The sequence below is a fragment of the Ambystoma mexicanum genome, chromosome 8 (assembly GCF_040938575.1).
Source record: "Ambystoma mexicanum isolate Mex_15411 chromosome 8, UKY_AmexF1_1, whole genome shotgun sequence".
Lineage (NCBI taxonomy): Eukaryota > Metazoa > Chordata > Amphibia > Caudata > Ambystomatidae > Ambystoma > Ambystoma mexicanum.
Genome location: NC_090929.1, coordinates 1,080,968,154 through 1,080,985,532, shown reverse-complemented (window position 1 = coordinate 1,080,985,532; position 17,379 = coordinate 1,080,968,154). Strand labels below are relative to the sequence as shown.

Here is a 17,379-nt window from a genome sequence, read left to right as displayed (position 1 = left end):
GGAGACCCTCCTTAAGCAAACAGGTTCCTTAGAATCACCTGTCCAAAAGCTGCGTCTGATTTAGAGCTGGCGTTTAAACAGTAGTGCGTACAGAAAGCGGAAGGAGTGGCCTAGGTGGCCGCCCTGCTGATGACCTGCCACGGAACCTGCCGCTGGAATGCGACAGTTGTGGTCTTGGCTCTGACAGCTTGGGGGTGCATGTTAGCTGGAAGTGGTTTGTGCTGCCCCTCATAGGCCTCTTTGAAAGCCGAATGTTAGGGAGAATTCTCAGAAATGTGCTAATTCCCCTTCTACCTCAGAGACCCCAAGCTCTTTTGCTGGACTTCAGGACTTTTAATGTCTAACTTGGAGGGAGCGAGACCTTTCTCCCACCCCCTCATGTATTTATTCTGTGATTTAGACCCTGTTTCTTTTGACTTTGGAGTCTGACAAACTCCATAGGCATCATCTTTACATTGTGACACACAGCACCTTCAGTGCAGTGGCACAGGGAAGTCTCTTAGATTTCCCCAAGCTTTAAATACCTTCTCTTGGTGAAACTACTGTTTCCAAGAGCAGTGAAATGAAATCGACTACTTACATTTTCTAACTTTCTAAACCCAGCACACACCATCTTACCATAGGGTGCTGGAGGGGTTTCCCCTTGGTCTAGTTTCTAATGTAACATTTTTTGTTACCCTTTCTACAATTAATGGCGGCTGGCAGTGTTTTACTTTTTACTTCCATTGTGTGTTTTTACTGTGGACTGAATTTGCAGCTGCAGTAAGGCACCCATGGGTGCCCATTTTGTCAAAATGGCCCGGTCTTCTTTTTTTGCTGTTTCGTGTTGGAAAGGTCCTTCTTGAGATTTACTCTGCGCGCCAAACCAGGTTTGGTCCCTTTGTTCGTTTTGCCTTTGGCGGGATTCACGAGGAGACAAAACTGCTGGCAATTCTTGTTGTCCTACAGCTCAGGATGCCCCCATCTGCTGAAGATCTGCAGCAGCAGCTGATTGTTCAGTTGCCACTCGTAATTGTCCGCTCCCAGTCTGCTGAGCCTGTTCCCTTCCAGGGTGGACTCCCTCGGAAGGTGAATGGCTATTAGGCAAAGTTTGAATGCAGTACCCTCTGGGACCACTACACACAACTCTGACTACAGGCATAGGCAACCCAACCTTTGGTAGCGTGTTGAGCAGCCAGGCTCATCTCAAGAGGGGTAAATGTGAGCTGTAATAAAGGTATACACAGATTCACAGTAACAGGTATTCAAATAAACTCAAACACTCAAAGTTTCTTGCATAAACAATTATTAATTTATCAGTCAGTTATAAAGACTTTTTTAGAAGGGCGCAATATAATAGTAACACACAAATACACTTCAATACTAGACACTCTTAGTTTCTAAATCAGTAAATACACTTTTGGGATGACCCACAGACGCAACCTACACCCACAGGTGACTTAAATAACTAGGGTGCTGGGGACATTAATATCTTACTGTTGGCATTTAGTATACTTTTAGAAATTGGTAAGAGGCAAAGGTTATTAGAACAACAAGAGACCACAAATATTCTTAAGCAGGCAAATACTTTTGGATCCCCCAAGAAGAGCCATACAATTCAATAGGCTAAGCCAAGGTCAATGGGCAAAAGTCTTGTATAGGATGAAGCACTTCTGGTAAGTAAATTTAAAAGTCTTTGCACACGTTCTTAGGAGTCTTTGATGAAAAGAAGGATCAAATGTAGGGCCACAAGTTGATTAGACTTGTGAGTTATAGAAGTTTCAAGCAATTCTACAGTAAGAGGTAAGTTCTCTTAGACTTGTTTTACAGTACCTTAGAAATGAAGAGAAGATGCAGCTGATGACTTCTGTTCCTGTGCAGCTCTGCAGATCGCACCGTTCCTGGGCCTCAGTCGTGGGGACAAAAGGGAGGACGTCGGAGGACTCCTGCAATGCACTGGGACAGTCAAAACTTGCAACCGCCAAACTTCACTTTCAGTGGCTGTTCAGTGTTTCTGCTCCTCGCGTCTACCGAAATAGCAACACTGCTTGCTTCTGGGGTCCCGCACTCTGTTGAGGGGGCTCAGGCTTGGTCAGTCCTGCTTCTTGGGATTCCGGTGGATCTTCCAAAAGCTCTAGGCCAGCTTTAAAGCAACACACACAATCTGGTGTTCCTCTCCCTGGCTATACGGTTTCCAGCAGCAACTCTGTGTAAATTCAACCAGCTCCGAGATGGATGTCCAGGTGGCTTACTTTGGAGTTCATTGGTCCCACCAACTCAAGGGGAGAAGTCGTCCTTGCAGGGGCTTCTCTGTCGATGCGAACTTGGCGTTTCAGCACTGCAGCAGGGCTTCACCGGGCAAACCAACGTCCGGGAGTTGCAGCAGGTGTCCTCTTCAAGCTCTTCTTCGGTTCCTTCATCCAGTGGTCGACTGTCTTCCAAGCCAAAGGACTCACCTTTCTTTCAGTTCTCTCCCATTCATTCCGGCCTAGCTTGTCAATCACCTAGCAGGGTGGCTGTCATTGCCGGACAGTCAGCCAGCCAATCACCACAGAGTGCATTTGGGTCTCCTTGTAGACTAAGCAAAGGGAGTTTCGGGCACCTCCCTCACTTCCTGCCTACCCCAGACAGTCTGGAGCCAGAGGTGGGTTTCACTCCTGGATCCTGCCAAAGGCGAATGAACAAAGACCAAACCTGGTTTGGCGCGCAGAGAAAAACTCGAGGAGGACCTTTCCACTAAGAAATGGCAAAAAATAAGACTGGGACCCGTTTTAACAAAGGAGGCTCAGACACCATCTTGAAAAACATGGCTCCCGCGATCGAACGTTACCAGAGCTGCGAACAGTTTGCGGTCGGAGTAAATCATGGTATTTCATTGTAAAACCACTGCCACCAGCCATTCTGAGAGGAAAGGGTAACATTTGATTGTTACATGAGTCACTACACATGGGGGATACAAAGTAACCCCTCCAGCACTTGATTATAAGATGGGGTCTAAGGGGTCAAGAAATGTACAGGTCTAAGTGAAGTCAATTTCACTCCACTGTTCTGGGAAACAGTTGATCCCAGAGAAGGTATTTAAAGCATGGGAATTCTGAAATACTTCCTTGTGCCACTGCACTGAAGGTGCTTTGTGACACAATTGTAAAAGATGATGCCTATGGAGTTGGTTAGACCCATGACCAAAGAGAAACGGTGTATAACATCACATAAAATACATGAAAGTGTGGGAAAAAGGGTCTCGCTCTCTCCAGGTTAAATAAATCAAGCAAAGTTGCTGGGGGTGTCTAAGATAGAGGGAATTTTTGAAAATTCTCCCTAACAGTAGGTAGTGTCTGTGGGCCATCCCAAAAGGGTATCTACTGATTTAGAGATATTAAGAGTGTGTATTTCATGAAGTGTGTTTGAGCGTTACTATTATATTGCTCCCTTCTGAAGAAGGCTTATTCTAACTGACTGATAAATACATTGTTTATTCAAGAAACCTTGAGTGTAAGAGTTTATTTGAATACTTGTAAGTGTAAATCTCTGTGTAACTCCACTACAGCTCACATTGACCCCTCTTGAGATAAGCCTGGCTGCTCAACATGCAACCAAAACTGTGTAGTACAAGCTTATACCAAAAGGTTGGGTTTCCTATACCTGCAGTCAGAGCTGTTTGCAGTATTCCCAGAGTAGAGTGCCTGGTGAGATGGGAGACAGAATTTTGGATAGTTCACAGAGAACCCGAGAGACTGTTGGCATTGAATGGTGAGTGTGGTGGGTCTTGTTGCCATGTCGAAGAAAGCCGATCATACTAACCAGTCATCCAGGTAGGGATAGACGTGTGCACCTGCTCATCGCAGATGGGCTACCACTGGTGCCAGGCACTTGGTGAAAACCCTGAGGGCTGATCAGAGGCCAAATGATAGGACCTTGAATTGAAAATGGCATCCTGAGACCACAAAGCAAAAGTAGGGGAGGTATTGTGAATGAGTTATGTGGAAATAAGCGTCCTCTGCGTCTAGAAATGGCAGAAAATCCCCTTCTTACAGCTGGGCTGTTGCATCACCATACTGAAGGTTTGTGTCTTCAGAAATATGTTCAGCACTCATAGGTCTAGTATAGGCCTCCAACCGCCTGACTTTTCCCTTGCCTTTGGACAGAAGTGTCATAGCAGATCTATTTGCCTTTCTGCCTTTTGCTGTGATGGAATAGTGGGAGGTTGTCTGACGAACTCAGCATGTGGCCCTACTGGAGAAGGGATAGCACCCACTTGTCTGTGGTGATGTTGAGCCATTCCTGAACAAACTGCGACAGCCCTCCCCCCACTGGTGTGCAAAAGAGGGGTGGCTGGACCTGCAGTGGATCAGGTTTGTTTTGCCGACTGGCCCCTAGAATGAGATGAGCCTCATCAGCGCAAGTTTCCCCTGTAGGATGTGGACTTTATGCATCTCATGACACATGGGAAGGGGACTTGTAGGAAGTCCTGTGTAGTCCTGCAGAAACAGGATTTTCTAGAACGAAAGATCTGTCGCTTTTGTTGTAAAAAGCCCTGAGAGCATGTTGTGCTTGTATTGGTCTTTATGGCTTGCAACATCTCGTCTGCCTTCTTGCTAAAAAGATTGTTGCCATTGAAGGGCAGGTCCACTACTTTTGTCTGGACCTCTAGTTGGTGGCCTTGAGCTAACCTTTTATGCACAGCACTATTTCACCGTTGTCGGAACCCACTGTCAGCAAGGTCTAATGACACTGATATGGCCTGATCAGATGCCGTTATTCCTTCTCAAAGAAGGGCGAAAGCCTCCTGTTTCTTGTTTTCTGGGAGGAATTCAAGGATTGGGCCCATCTTGATCCACAACTCCCGGTCATATCTGGAGAGAATAGCTATGATGATGGCCACCTCAATGGCAGTGGCAGCCTTTGTGATCACTCGTTTTTCAAACGTGTCAAGACATTTTCCTTCCTTGTCAAGAAGGACTGAATAGGAAGAGGACGGGTCGGCGGAGCATTTGTGAACCGATGCGGACACCACAGTGTCAGGTGTTGGCTGAGATTTGCGGCATGTGCGGGCAGTGTCTGGAACCCTATATTTATCAAATCTTTCCTTCATAGGTGGTACAGAGGAAGGATTGGTCATAGTCAGCAAGCTGTCCTCCCAGATGTCGTCAAGTAGGTGAATGGCAATTACTCATTTGTGGTATTCTCTGCGTTGATACAGCAAGCTAATCCAAACATTTTAGTAGCCTTACTCACCAAGGCATGAAAATAAGCTATTTCGTCCGGAGGAAAGTCTCTCATGGGAACATCATTAGGTTCACCGTCTGTATCTATGCCTACTGCGTGTGTGGAGTGCTGGTCACCAGGGACATTGTCGTCATCTGTATCCTTGTCAGTGATCTGTGCTGGCACAGCCGGGTGGTACTCCCTTGTAGGGCCAAGAGTGGGGCACGCCACTGCCGCTTGGTTGAGGTACAGAAGGGTTGGGCAAACTATGCTGAAGCTCCAACATCAGAGACTTCAAACTGTCCAAAATGTCCAGGGAGAAGCCTCTAGGTGGTATTATAGGCACTGGCGGTGTTGCATTGGTTAGAGCATCCTGAGTAGGAGGTTCTTTGGGTGGAAGCATGGCCCTTCTAGGGCTGGAGGGAATATCCTACATAATTGCCCTTCGAAAAATGGTGTTTATTTTGGTCTGTAGAATCTGTGGGACCGGGGCAAAAGCACCTTGTGCACATTGTGTCCAAGAGCCAGTGGAAATAGTCTAGCTGGTTGCAGTGGCACGGCTAAGGAAGACGGCTGAGCTGACGGAGAAAATGTTACGAAAGATCTCTTTACTGTACCTTTCCTTCCGTCTTTATGGAACCCCCAAACCTTTGGCTTTTATTTTTTAATCTGACCTGTACTTTTTACAGTGCAGTGAAGCCATCAGTTCAAGGTCGAGTGTTTCCCTCTGTTGTGTGGTGAGGCACGGGAGTTAAATCTTATCAAGGAAGTTTGAATGGCGGGTCTCTGGGCCCCCGCCAGGGGGGGGGGGTGCCAAATAAAGGTGCTCGTAATAGTTGGCACGGTGGGCGGTCACCAGGGCAATGGCTTGCCCCGAAGAACATATTTATAGACCTTCCAGGTTGTAATTGGGCAATCAACAGAGGAGTTGGAGGTATTGAGGAACCAGGACCCAGAAGGCCTTGTGGACAATGCAGAGGGTCTTGAACTTAATCCTTGCAGACAATGGGAGCCAATGCAGAGATTTCAGTGCTGGAGAGATACGATCCCTGGGCTTGAGGCCAAGGACAAGTCTTGCAGCCTTTTTCTAGAGGAGTTGCAGAGGGCGGAGAGTAGAAGCAGGCAGATTTAGAATGATGCTGTTGCAGCAGTCCAGCCTAGAGAGAACCAGAGTTCTGGAGACAGTGAGCTTCTGGGGGAAAGAAAGGAAAGGAAGAAAACCTCTGAGGAGGTGTTGGTAGTTTGACTTCTTAGAGACGTCAGAGATGTGAGGAAAAAAGGAGCGTGTGGAGTCAAAGATGACCCCAATGTTCTTAGCCACAAAGGTGGGAGCAGGAAGAGGGCCAAGACCCAGCAACAGACATTTAGGCACCAGGATGTGCACTGGGACCAGAGAACCCCATTCACTATATCCTGGCACACACACAAACCACCTCTTCACAGGGGAAAGCAGCAGCTTTCCCCGGGAAAGGGCTTCCCCTTTGTGGCAATTCTAGTCCAGAGTAAGCCATAAGAAGCACAAAGAACAATATGGCAAAAGAACAAGCAAAGACCTTGTGGCATGGCCATTTTAGCATGCAAGCCACCTTTTGCAGCCAGTTGCGGTCTTATTGACTGATCAGTTTCCTCGTAGGAATGAGCAAAACGAAAAGGGAATAATTTCCAAAATGTCAGGTCAGAAGTCAAAGCAAAAAGTAAAGGCTCTCCCATAGAAGTTCTATTGAAGGAAAGCAGCAAAAAGAAAATATTTCCTGACAGCTATTAGCGCTCACTTGGAGTGGAAGTGAGGCTGTATTGAGAAGGTGGTGCAGGTAAAAGCACAATTTACCAGAGTTCTCAGGTTTCCACTAACAACTGATTTCAAGGATACTGCCTTGAATCTAGCACAGACAGTCCCTTCCTCCCTGTATCTTTCCTGCGGGAGATTGTGTTGGTTATGTATTTCGCTCTGTCCATAAAGTCTTGCCTCGGTTTGTCACCTCTTGCTCTTTTGCTAAGAGGAGGTTGGCATAGTGAACCACCCCAGCTCTTGCTTTTAGGCAAACTGCTATGGAGGTTTGTGGAATGGTGTAATAATGTGGAGTAATGCCAAAGATCAGTTGCATATCATGCTACTTTATTAGGACATGATTTTAAGTTTGATAGTACACCTACCTTGTGGTTGTGATAAGCTGAACGACTGCTGTGCAGACTTGCTAGAAGACTCTTGGTCTGCTGTTGAACACTGGATGGTGTTGGCATTGAAAGCAGAGCTGTAGCTAGCTCCAAAGCCGATGTCTTGCTTTTTTCCTATTACACAAAAGAGAATGATCAAAAATACATATGCAGCAGCAATAAAATCATTAATTTAACAAAAAATATCAAGTAGGTAGGGAAACAGATGAACGCCATGAACCTGATAAAAAAAAGTGGACATGAAAAATAATCATCATAATAGAATAAAACTATTGATGGGTTGTATGCGGGCCTAAGTGGTTCTCCTCTTCAAGAATGATACTTAGATGTTCACTATTATTGTCGCAAAAGACTAAATGGAATTGCGAGGCAATTACTATGTGGATGTGAAGAAAAAAAATACTTACCTTTGGTAATATTTTCTCTCATGGTTAGTACTTTTTACTGAGAATCCTCATTTTAGCAATCTCCTCTTTTGCTGAGGCCTGGCTTTGGAAACTTTTTCAGCCACCACAGGCTGCACTACGGTATGCGTCGGTCCTATCATGGGTGGTAGATAGAAGTCAGCAACGCTCAATTACTGCCCTGCCTCCCATTTTTCCCTGTACCCAGATACTGAGAAATTGCAGAACTGCAATAGGTTACAAGCAATCCATATAATCGGGAGGTACGAGGTAGATGTGCAATATGATGGAGGAAGGACTACTGTATTAGGAAAAACATTATAAAAACTTAAGTAATTATTTGTCTAATGGATTCCTTCTTTACGGACATTGCTCCCCTTTGAAAGATTCCAAAACAAAGACAATCATGACGATGGAAGAAACCAACATCTACACCAACCACTCAACAATGAAACCGGTTGACCTGGCCACACAAGGAATATTGGCAATGACAATTGGGGGACATTTGCAAAGGAACACAAGAAGCCCCTTCACAAATAAGACCTCTGCAATGAGAGGTCAGCTGTCAGACCTCTGAGAGAATGACACTAAATATCTTTAGGCACTTTTTTGCTAGATGAAAGTACTCCATAATGCAAAGGACAATACGCATGGAGAGGGTCTGTTTGGTCAAAGCCTTGCCTGCCTGAGTACCATCAAAGCAAACAAAGAGATAGTCCTTTTGGAAGTCCCTAGTATGAGATATTTAGTAACTGATGATGAAACCTCTCCTCAGTCTTGATGGACGACGCAGAGGGAAAAAATTGAGTCTTCTGAGAAATTTGGAACTCCATCAGAACTTTGAGGGGAAAAGATGTCCTGACCTGCAAAGAGATCTTCACCCTTGAAAAATGAAAATAAGGTGGTTTCACAGAAAGAGGCTGGAGCTCACGCATGTCTAGCAAAAGAAAAAAAACACCTTAAAAAGTTACTGACACTAGGCGGTTAAGTATACGATTCAAATCTCACTGTTGTTGATTAAACAAACATATTAGCTTCTAATATTCTTTATGATGGATGCATCTAGTCCTCACATAGATTCCTCATCACCGCAAGCCCATCCTAGCAAAGTCAGCTCTGAAAATATATTTGATAGCCATCAGTTGGAACTGCACAGCTCCGAATGTAGTTCTGACAGCTCATTGCTCTGAAACGCACAGAAATATCAGATACACAAGCAAGGTACATGGACAGAGACTTGGAGCGTGTCTCCTCAAATTTGCCTATTTGCACAGGCAATTGCGAGGAGCATTAGTCTACTCAATCAATCTACCAATGGAGGAGGAAAAAACTATTACAAAAATTTAAATCAAAGCCATCCAATTAGGGGGGTAGGAGGGAGCGTGTTGAGGAATATGTCGGATGAACTGCTGAATCCATCAGAAAGAACACTTCCGAAGGTAAGCAATTAGGTCTTCTAATGGATACATTCCTCCCACAGATTCCTTATCTATTTAAGACTCCTAGTGCAATGCTCTTGAGAAAGTAGGTGGGGAGATGGCAAAGAAGAATTACAGCAGGAAGTTTTCTAACACCAACCTACCCACTTTAGCATTCTCAGCAGCCAAGGAGTCAAGGTGGAATTTATTAGCAAAGGTGTGATGGCTGCTTGGGAAATGTCGGACACTGGAACTCCTCGTCGTAAGGCCTAAGTAAGTTGCCTGTCCATGCCGTCAGGAACATCTTTGTGCACCTGATCAAAGAATGTCTTAATACATATGGCACTCCATCAGGAGATTGTTTGGTGATGGTCTTACAATTCCTAAAACCAAAAAAGCCAATGAAGGAACAAGTTACTTACCTGTAACTCCTGTTCTCCAGCATGGGTCTGGTATGGATTCACAAGCTAATAAAAATTACCCGTCGTCAGGCTGTGTACCCTCAGTAAAAAAAATTAAAAAGCAGTTTGGCTCACTCTCCTTTGGGTCATACTGCACTCATCCAATGACAGTTGTCTCCCTAAGATCCACCCCTGGTGGCCCATCTTCAGATCTGGTAGAGCAAGTAAAGTGGCTGTATGAACCATGAAGAGCCACACAGGGGGATGGAGGGAGGGATCACATGTGATTCCATGCCAGACCCATGTTGGAGAACAGGAGTTACAGGTAAGTAATTTGTTCCTTCTCCAGCATGGGGTCTGGCATGGATTCATATGCTCATGAATACGATTACACAACAGTACATATACACAACCACAGGCAGTGGCAAGGCTCAACAGAAGCAATAACCTACCACCGGAACAGACTCACCTCAAGCAAACGGGTTACATATTACCACTTGGCCAACTCAGGACCCATGCCTGGAATCCCGGTGATGCAGTAGAATTTTGTGAAGGTGTGGGTAGACCTGCACGAAGCAGCCCTGCAGATGTCGAGCAGGGGAACACCACAGAGAAACGCTGTTGTCGCTGCAATGGCTCTGGTGGAATGGGCTCACTATTAGCCAGACGATGACAGTGCAGGATGCTGCCAGAGAGGCACTTGGCTATGGAATCTTTAGAAAGGGCTTTTCCTGTGATGCCGGAGATACCTTCTAAAACAAAAATCCTATGTATGTGCAACATCCAGCAAATGCAATGTCCTTTCCGCCGGCGTAGAAGGGTTCGGGAAGAAGACTGGCAGAACAAAAGGCGCATTGAGGTGGAATGCTGAAGGCACCATCGGCATAAAGGTGGGGTGCGTCCGCAGCACCACCCTCGAAGTTTGGAAGGACAAGTACGGCTGCTTGCAGGAGAGGGCCTGAACCTCCCCGACCTGCCAGGCCAAGTTGATGGCCACTAGGAAAGCAGTCTTCCACGAGAGAAACTTCAGAGGGGCCCAATACATCGGTTCAAATAGGGCCTCCAAGAGCTTAGTCAAAACCACGTTGAGCTCCCAAGCTGGAGCAGGATCCTCCACTGGTGGAGAAGTCCTGAAGAGGCCTTTGAGGAAGGTTTAAGTTACTTACCTGTAACTATTGTTCTCTAGCATGGGTTCACATACTCATGAATATTCCACGTCAGGCTGGGAATCCATGGTAAAAGAAAAAACAGTTTCACTTTCAAACTGTATTTCTCCTCTAAACCAATCACTATCCTCTAGATCATGCTGCCCCATCCAATGACAGTCCTCTCCCTAAGCTCCACCCCTGGTGGCCATCTTCTGATTTGGTAAGCACATAAAGTGGCAGTATGAACCAAGAAGAGCAACAGAAGGGGAAGGAGGGAGGGTTTGCATGTCAATCCATGCCAGTCCCATGCTGTAGAACAATAGTTCTCCAGCATGGGGTCTGGCATGGATTCACATGCTCATGAAGAACGATTACACAGCAGTACATACACACAACCACGGGAGGTGGCAAGGCTCAATAGAAGCAATAAACACTCACCTCTGGAACAGACTCACCTAAAACAAACAGGTTGCGCAGCAACGCTTGGCTGGCTCAGGACTCCTCCCTGGAATCCCTGTTGATGCAGTAGAACCCTGTGAAGATGTGCGTGGACCTCCACGTAGCAGCCCTGCAGATGTCGAGCAGGGGGCACAGAGAGAGACGCCGATGTTGCTGCAATGGCTCTGGTGGAGTGGGCTCCCGGTGGGCCTGGCAGCTGCCTGCTAGCCAGCCGATGACAGTACATGATGCAGCCAGAGAGCTACCTGGAGTTGGAAGCCTTCAATAAGGCGTTTGTGATTTACAGGTCCAAAGTTGATGAACTGAGAAGACTTCTGAAAATTCTTCATACGTGCCACGTAGAGCTTTAATGAACACGCAACGTCCAGCGAATGCAAGGCCCTCTCCGCTGGCAACGATAGATTCAAGAAGAAGACCGGTAACACCAAAGGTTCATTGTGGTGGAATTCTGACAGTACTTTGGCATAAAGGTGGGGTGGGTACGCAGTACCACCCTTGAAGCGTGGAAAGACTAACAAGGCTGCTTGTAAGATAGGCCTGGATCTCCCCAATACGATTGGCTGAGATGATGGCCACGAGGAAGGCGTCTTCCACAAGAGAAACTTGAACGGGGCTTGATGCCTAGGCTCAAAAGGAGCTCCCATGAGCTTAGTTAGTACTACATTGAGCTCCCAAGCCGAGGCAGGTGCCTTCTCCGACAGAAAAACCCTGAATAGCCCCTTGAGGAACTCCTTGACAAGTCTGTGCGACCACAGCAAAGGTCTATCCGGAGACCTGGTGTACCGGGATATGACGGCGACATGCACCTTGATAGCTTTGTGAACCAATCCCGTCTTGTCCAAGGAAAGCACGTATGGTAGAAGTGGCAGGGCTGTGAAATGCAGAGGGGTAATCAGAGCCCTGCGCCACACGGAGAACAGCTTCCATTTATGGCCGTAGCACTTTAAAGTTGACGGTTACAGGTAAAGAATAACCTCAAAACTCCAGGGCTGCAGGAGACGTGCCCTCCAGTTCAGTGACTCCAGGTCATGGTGCAGAATCGCCTCTCCCTCTCTGGAGAGATAGTTCGGGAACAGTGGCATCCTGAATGATGGGGCCACTGACAGACACAGCAGATCCGGGTACCAGATCTGTTGTGGCCATGTTGGGGCAACAAGTATTATCCTGCAGTGGTAGGGTCTGAGTGTGTTGATGACATGTAGGACATGTAGCAGGAGTGGAAACGGAGGAAACGCTTACAGGAACCGTCACTCTCACGGCAACAAGAACGCATCCCCCATTCTTCTCGGCTGAGGGAACCTGCTGGCGAACTTCTGGCATTTGGAGTTTGCCGCTGTCGCAAAGAAATCGATCTGGGGTTGACCCCATTTGTCGAACAGAAGGTCCACTGGGTCCTGATGAAGCTCCCACTCGTGGCAAGAATGCAGCTCTCTGCTGAGCGTGTCCGCAATTGTGTATGATGCCCGCCAGATGAAAAGGAATGAGGAACATTTCTTGACGAATGGCCCAGCCGCACAGATCCTGGGCCTCCTTGGAGAGTGCTGGCAAGCAGGTCCCTCCTTGCTTCCGGATGTCAAACATGGCGGTAGTGTTGTCTGTGAAGATCCTCACAACCTTGCCCCTCAACAGAGTCCACTGGACAAGATGCGGTTGTACACCCCACCACTGTACCGCGCAACGGAAATCCTTGTTGAGGGAGATCTTATCTGCAAAGGTCCCAGATACTAGCATCCACCTCGCATCCAGAAACTCCTGGAGAGGTCTCATTTGAAGTCTGTAGAGGCGGACGAGGCTGATGCCGAAGGACATCATGCCCAGCAGCGACTTGATGGCCCGCACCATTGCAGTCTGTGCCGATGACAAGCACTATACTTTCCCTTGTATTGCAACCACCCTTTCCTCCGAGGGGGACGCCAAACAAGTTACTGTGTTGAGCCGGGCACCCAGAAACAGCGCGTTCTGAGATGACAAAGTGAAACTTTGGATAGTTTATGGAGAACCCCAACTCCGTCAGCAGACGTATAGTTCTCGATGTGTGCTTGCTTGCCAGAATGTGAGAGCAGGATTGCACAAGCTAATTGTCCAGATAAGGGTATATGTCGATGCCCTGTAGAAGATGCGCGGTCACAGCGGCCAAGCACTTTGTCAAGACCATCAGATCCGATTTTAAGCTGAAGGGAAGAGACTTGAACTGGTAAAGCTGACCCTGAACCACAAATCATAGGAATTCACAGTGTTTATAGTGAACAGGGATGTGGAAGTAGATCCAACATCGTCAAAAAATCCCCTTTCCTCCAGTTGGTCGAGCAGGTGTTGTAACGTGACCATCCGTAACTTTCGGGACTTTAAGTACTTGTTGAGACAATGCAGATTCAGGATTGGCCTCCAACCCGCTGTTTTCTTTCGAACCAGAATGTTTCTAGATTATACTCCAGAGCCCTGGCGGTGCTGGGGGACGGGTTCTATCACCCCGTTCATGTAACATGGCACGCACCTTTGGCAGAAGCTGTGGTCCGTGTTGTTCTTATCAAGGCACCGGTAGAATATGAGGACACCTGCGTTGGAACTCCAAGGTGTGCCCCTGTCTGAGAGCGTCCAGCACCCATCTGTCGGTATTGATCTTCAACGTGCAGATGAACTTCACCAGTTGACCCCTCATTGGGCTGCATAAGAGGGGGCACAAGTTCACGGCCAGGCCTGCTTGGGGGTTGGGTCCCGCCCTGCGGGCGGCTCCGACGCAGTCCGCTGCCTTGAGAGCAGCCCCTGTATGCAGGCTGTTGGCATGGGGTAGTACATCCATTGGAAGAGCTGCTGGCCTTTCAACTGGACGAACAAAAGGACGACAGCCGACGTTGTTGCAGGGTTCCCATGGAGATCGCCGTCTCTGTGTCGGTCTTTATGGCTTGTAAAGACTCCTCGACGGCCTTGCCGAAGAGGTTTTCACTGTCAAACGGCATATCCAGCACCTTAGCCTGAACTTTCTGGCTGATGTTTGTTGCCTTCAACCACCCTTGTCGACGAAGGGACACGCCATTCCCCATCTGGCAGAATCCTGTGTCTGCGATGTCCACCGCCACTGTAATGGCATGGTCGGAGACCACTTCCCTCTCTTGAAACAGTTCTTATGCCTCAAACTTCTTGTCCTCTGGCAGGAAGTCTAGAATAGGTCCAAGCTTGTACCATAGTTCCCAGTCATATCGGGACAAAATGGCTTGCCCGTTGTGTCCAGCTTCTTCCCTTCCTGGACCGGTGGTAACATGGCTGCAGATGATGGGTTTGCTGAGAGCTTCCTGGCTGCGGCCGAGACCACTGAGTCGGGCGAAGGCTGAGATGGAAGCACCTGGGAGCTGAATATGGTACTCTGTACTTTTTCTCCAATCTGTCAAGCTTGGGCGGGCCGTACTCTGGTTCTTCATTAGAAGATATCATCCGGGAAAGGAACGGACAGGATGGTCTTTCTTCTGGACATACGCCATGGGTACAGCAACCCTTCTTTCTTAATTTCCTCAGGTACTAACTGAAACAGTAAAGAGGCCCTGGACATCATGGAATGAAAGGATCCAACTTTGTCCGGTGGGGAGGGCCTATGGGGGTCGTAAGCGTGTTATAGAGGAGACAGGCAGTTTTCAGGATAAAAACGAAACTGCTTTTCTTTTTACTGAGAATTCCCAGCCTAACGACAGGGAATTTCATGAGCATGTGAATCCACGAGAATGTAAAGCCATGCCAGACCCCATGCTGGAGAAAATGCACTACAAATATATGTACATTCACTTCCGGAATGATGTGGCTACCGAGTACCAACACTTTACTTTTAAACACAGTCAAATTAGCAATATAACACTGTTGTGTACCAAAGCATGTGAAGAAAAAGGCAAGGTAAGCATTGATTTGAGAACTAATAAAGGTAAAAATAAAAGTTAAAAAGAAACAGACACTTATGAAAATACTTAAAAAATATTTCCCTTGCTAGAACAGAAGGGCAAATTCACAAGTCCCAACTGAAGTCTTTGCAGTAAGCCAGGAATCTTTTAGGTAGGCTGAACAAGTGTTGGTAAAACCAACATGCTGTCGGCAAGTGTCTCAAAGGGAAACCACATTCTTAGTACAACTTCTTCCAATCCCACCACCTTAGGGAAAGCCTGTGGAGCGGATCCTTGAGCAGACCACCACTGATAACGGTAAAACAAGAGAGAAATAGGGTTAGGACACTGCACCCGTTAAACTCTTTGGATCCGAGTGGTGGGGTAGAAAGCGATATGTTAACTAATCCCCTGGACTTGTATTTCTCTGGGACTACTTCTGAGGCTCCTGAATCACTTTGATTCCATCAGCAGAGGCCAAAGGGTCGCTGCTGACGAGGTCGCTGCTGGCTTCAACATTTAAGTCTCACTATGAACAGTTCTGAACTCTGGCTAGATGTTCCGAACACTGGACAGATGAACGACCCTAGCACGAGGGACAGAAATACACCATACTGGTTACTACTTTCAAGGATGCCCAGGACACTATGCAGGCAGGAAGATTACGATGGACATCTCATACAAATGACAAAAGGCAACCTTCAAAGCAGAAACAAAGAAGCTGGCACCTCTTTGTGCTGGAGAGTTGCATCCTGCAAAGGGGGGGCAGACTTTTTCCACAAGTTGCGGACTCCCAATTCAGAACTTGGGATTTCGATTGATTTTGCAAGTTAGCCCAGGAGGAAGCTGGTCAGCCCACAGGATGTTTCTGGGGACACGTGCAACAGCTTCTAATGGCAAAATCCTCAAGCAGGTGTCGAGAATGGTTTTTCCAAATGGACATGGGGTCAAAGCTCCAATTAAGGCCTTCTGGAGATCAGCAAAGGATCAGGGCTTCGCAGGACACTTTAAGAAGACAATGCTGGTTGGTTGCACAAGTGCCAGGTCTTCAGCAAGATACTCATTTTCAAAGCGGTCTTGGCTCCAACAGTGATCTGCTAAAAGGCTGCAGGAGTCCTCATTTTATCCATGATTCGAGCTGGAGTCACCCTCGAGCCCACCTATGGTAAGGATATGCACTATTCAAACTGGCAAGGGCTGTCCAATCATGGACAGCCTCTGACCACCACATCTGCCCTACAACAGACATACTTGACCTGGATGTGCACTGGGAACAGGCAGTGCCAGCCCCCACATATCTGGACACAAACACATACTACCTCTTTTCCCAAGAAAAGCCTCATCTTTTCTGATCAACAGGCTTAACATACATGGCAAATCTGGCCCAGTTGGGCAGGGAGAGGGCCGAAATAACAGATGGGCAAAGAATAAGGCAAAATCAAGCAAAGTACATAAAGCAAAAAGGCGTTGCCACCTCTCAAGAGCTTAATTCTTATGCATCCAAGAGAGTCCACCCCAAGGGCATAATCAGGTTGTAGCTGGGAGAGGGAACAACCTAAGGGGAGGGAATAGCCAACCCCAAGTCTCACATCTGGGCTGTAAATCTTTCCCAGAGACAGAAATAGTCAGTCTAGAGAAAGAACAAACGAGAGAGATAGAGACAAACACACACAACGGTGGGCGGGGGGGGGGGTGAGGGGGGGTGCAGAGACTAGAATAAGTTAATTACCTCTCTGTAATGTTCTTTCAGATGGATCTCTGGTACTAGCTGATTTGTTCTCATAAAACGTATTGTTTCACCACACCTGCGTAATTCAGGGGATTCAATTTGCTTGCTTCCTGTTCCTATCGGTTTACCGCGCATACGCAGAAGTGGAGTAGACTGGCGAGCAAGGTAAGGAGGGGGACCTGAGTTAATTGTGTGCATGTGTGAGTTTATGTGCGAGAGTGATGTGGGGATGAGAGAACAGGACAGAGTGGGCTGGTAGTGTCAGGAGTGTCCCACATTAAAAAACAGGTTAAGGAATGGGGGAGGAGGGGAGACAACGGGGGATGTGGGGATGTCCCCCACATAGGAGGGTAAGGCGGAAGTATGCAAGGGAAATTATGATTTCCCCACAGCGCCGAAATCTCACTCGGCGAACTGGGTTTCGAGTAAACCGGCCTGAGGAGAAACAACATAGATCATATTCTTTCCTTTCACAGATTTCTGATCTTTGATATTCCGTCTCCAGAGCAGCAGACTTCAGACATTTTTTCAATTAGTTTTTCACTGCGCTATTACGTGCCCCATGCGAGGAGTGACGCTGGGGCCAGCAGTTATGGGA

General features: G+C 47.3%; 1 protein-coding gene across 6 annotated transcripts in view; it reads right to left on the bottom strand.

Annotated features, from left to right (window-relative positions):
* Window positions 1–17,379, bottom strand: part of UBR4 (ubiquitin protein ligase E3 component n-recognin 4) — a 2,945,062-nt gene that overhangs the window by 1,344,148 nt on the left and 1,583,535 nt on the right. For all 6 annotated transcript variants that reach the window (XM_069611069.1, XM_069611071.1, XM_069611072.1 and 3 more), the window contains one exon: window positions 7,339–7,473. In XM_069611069.1, coding sequence (XP_069467170.1) covers window positions 7,339–7,473 — 135 coding nt within the window. The remainder of the gene's footprint in view (window positions 1–7,338; window positions 7,474–17,379) is intronic.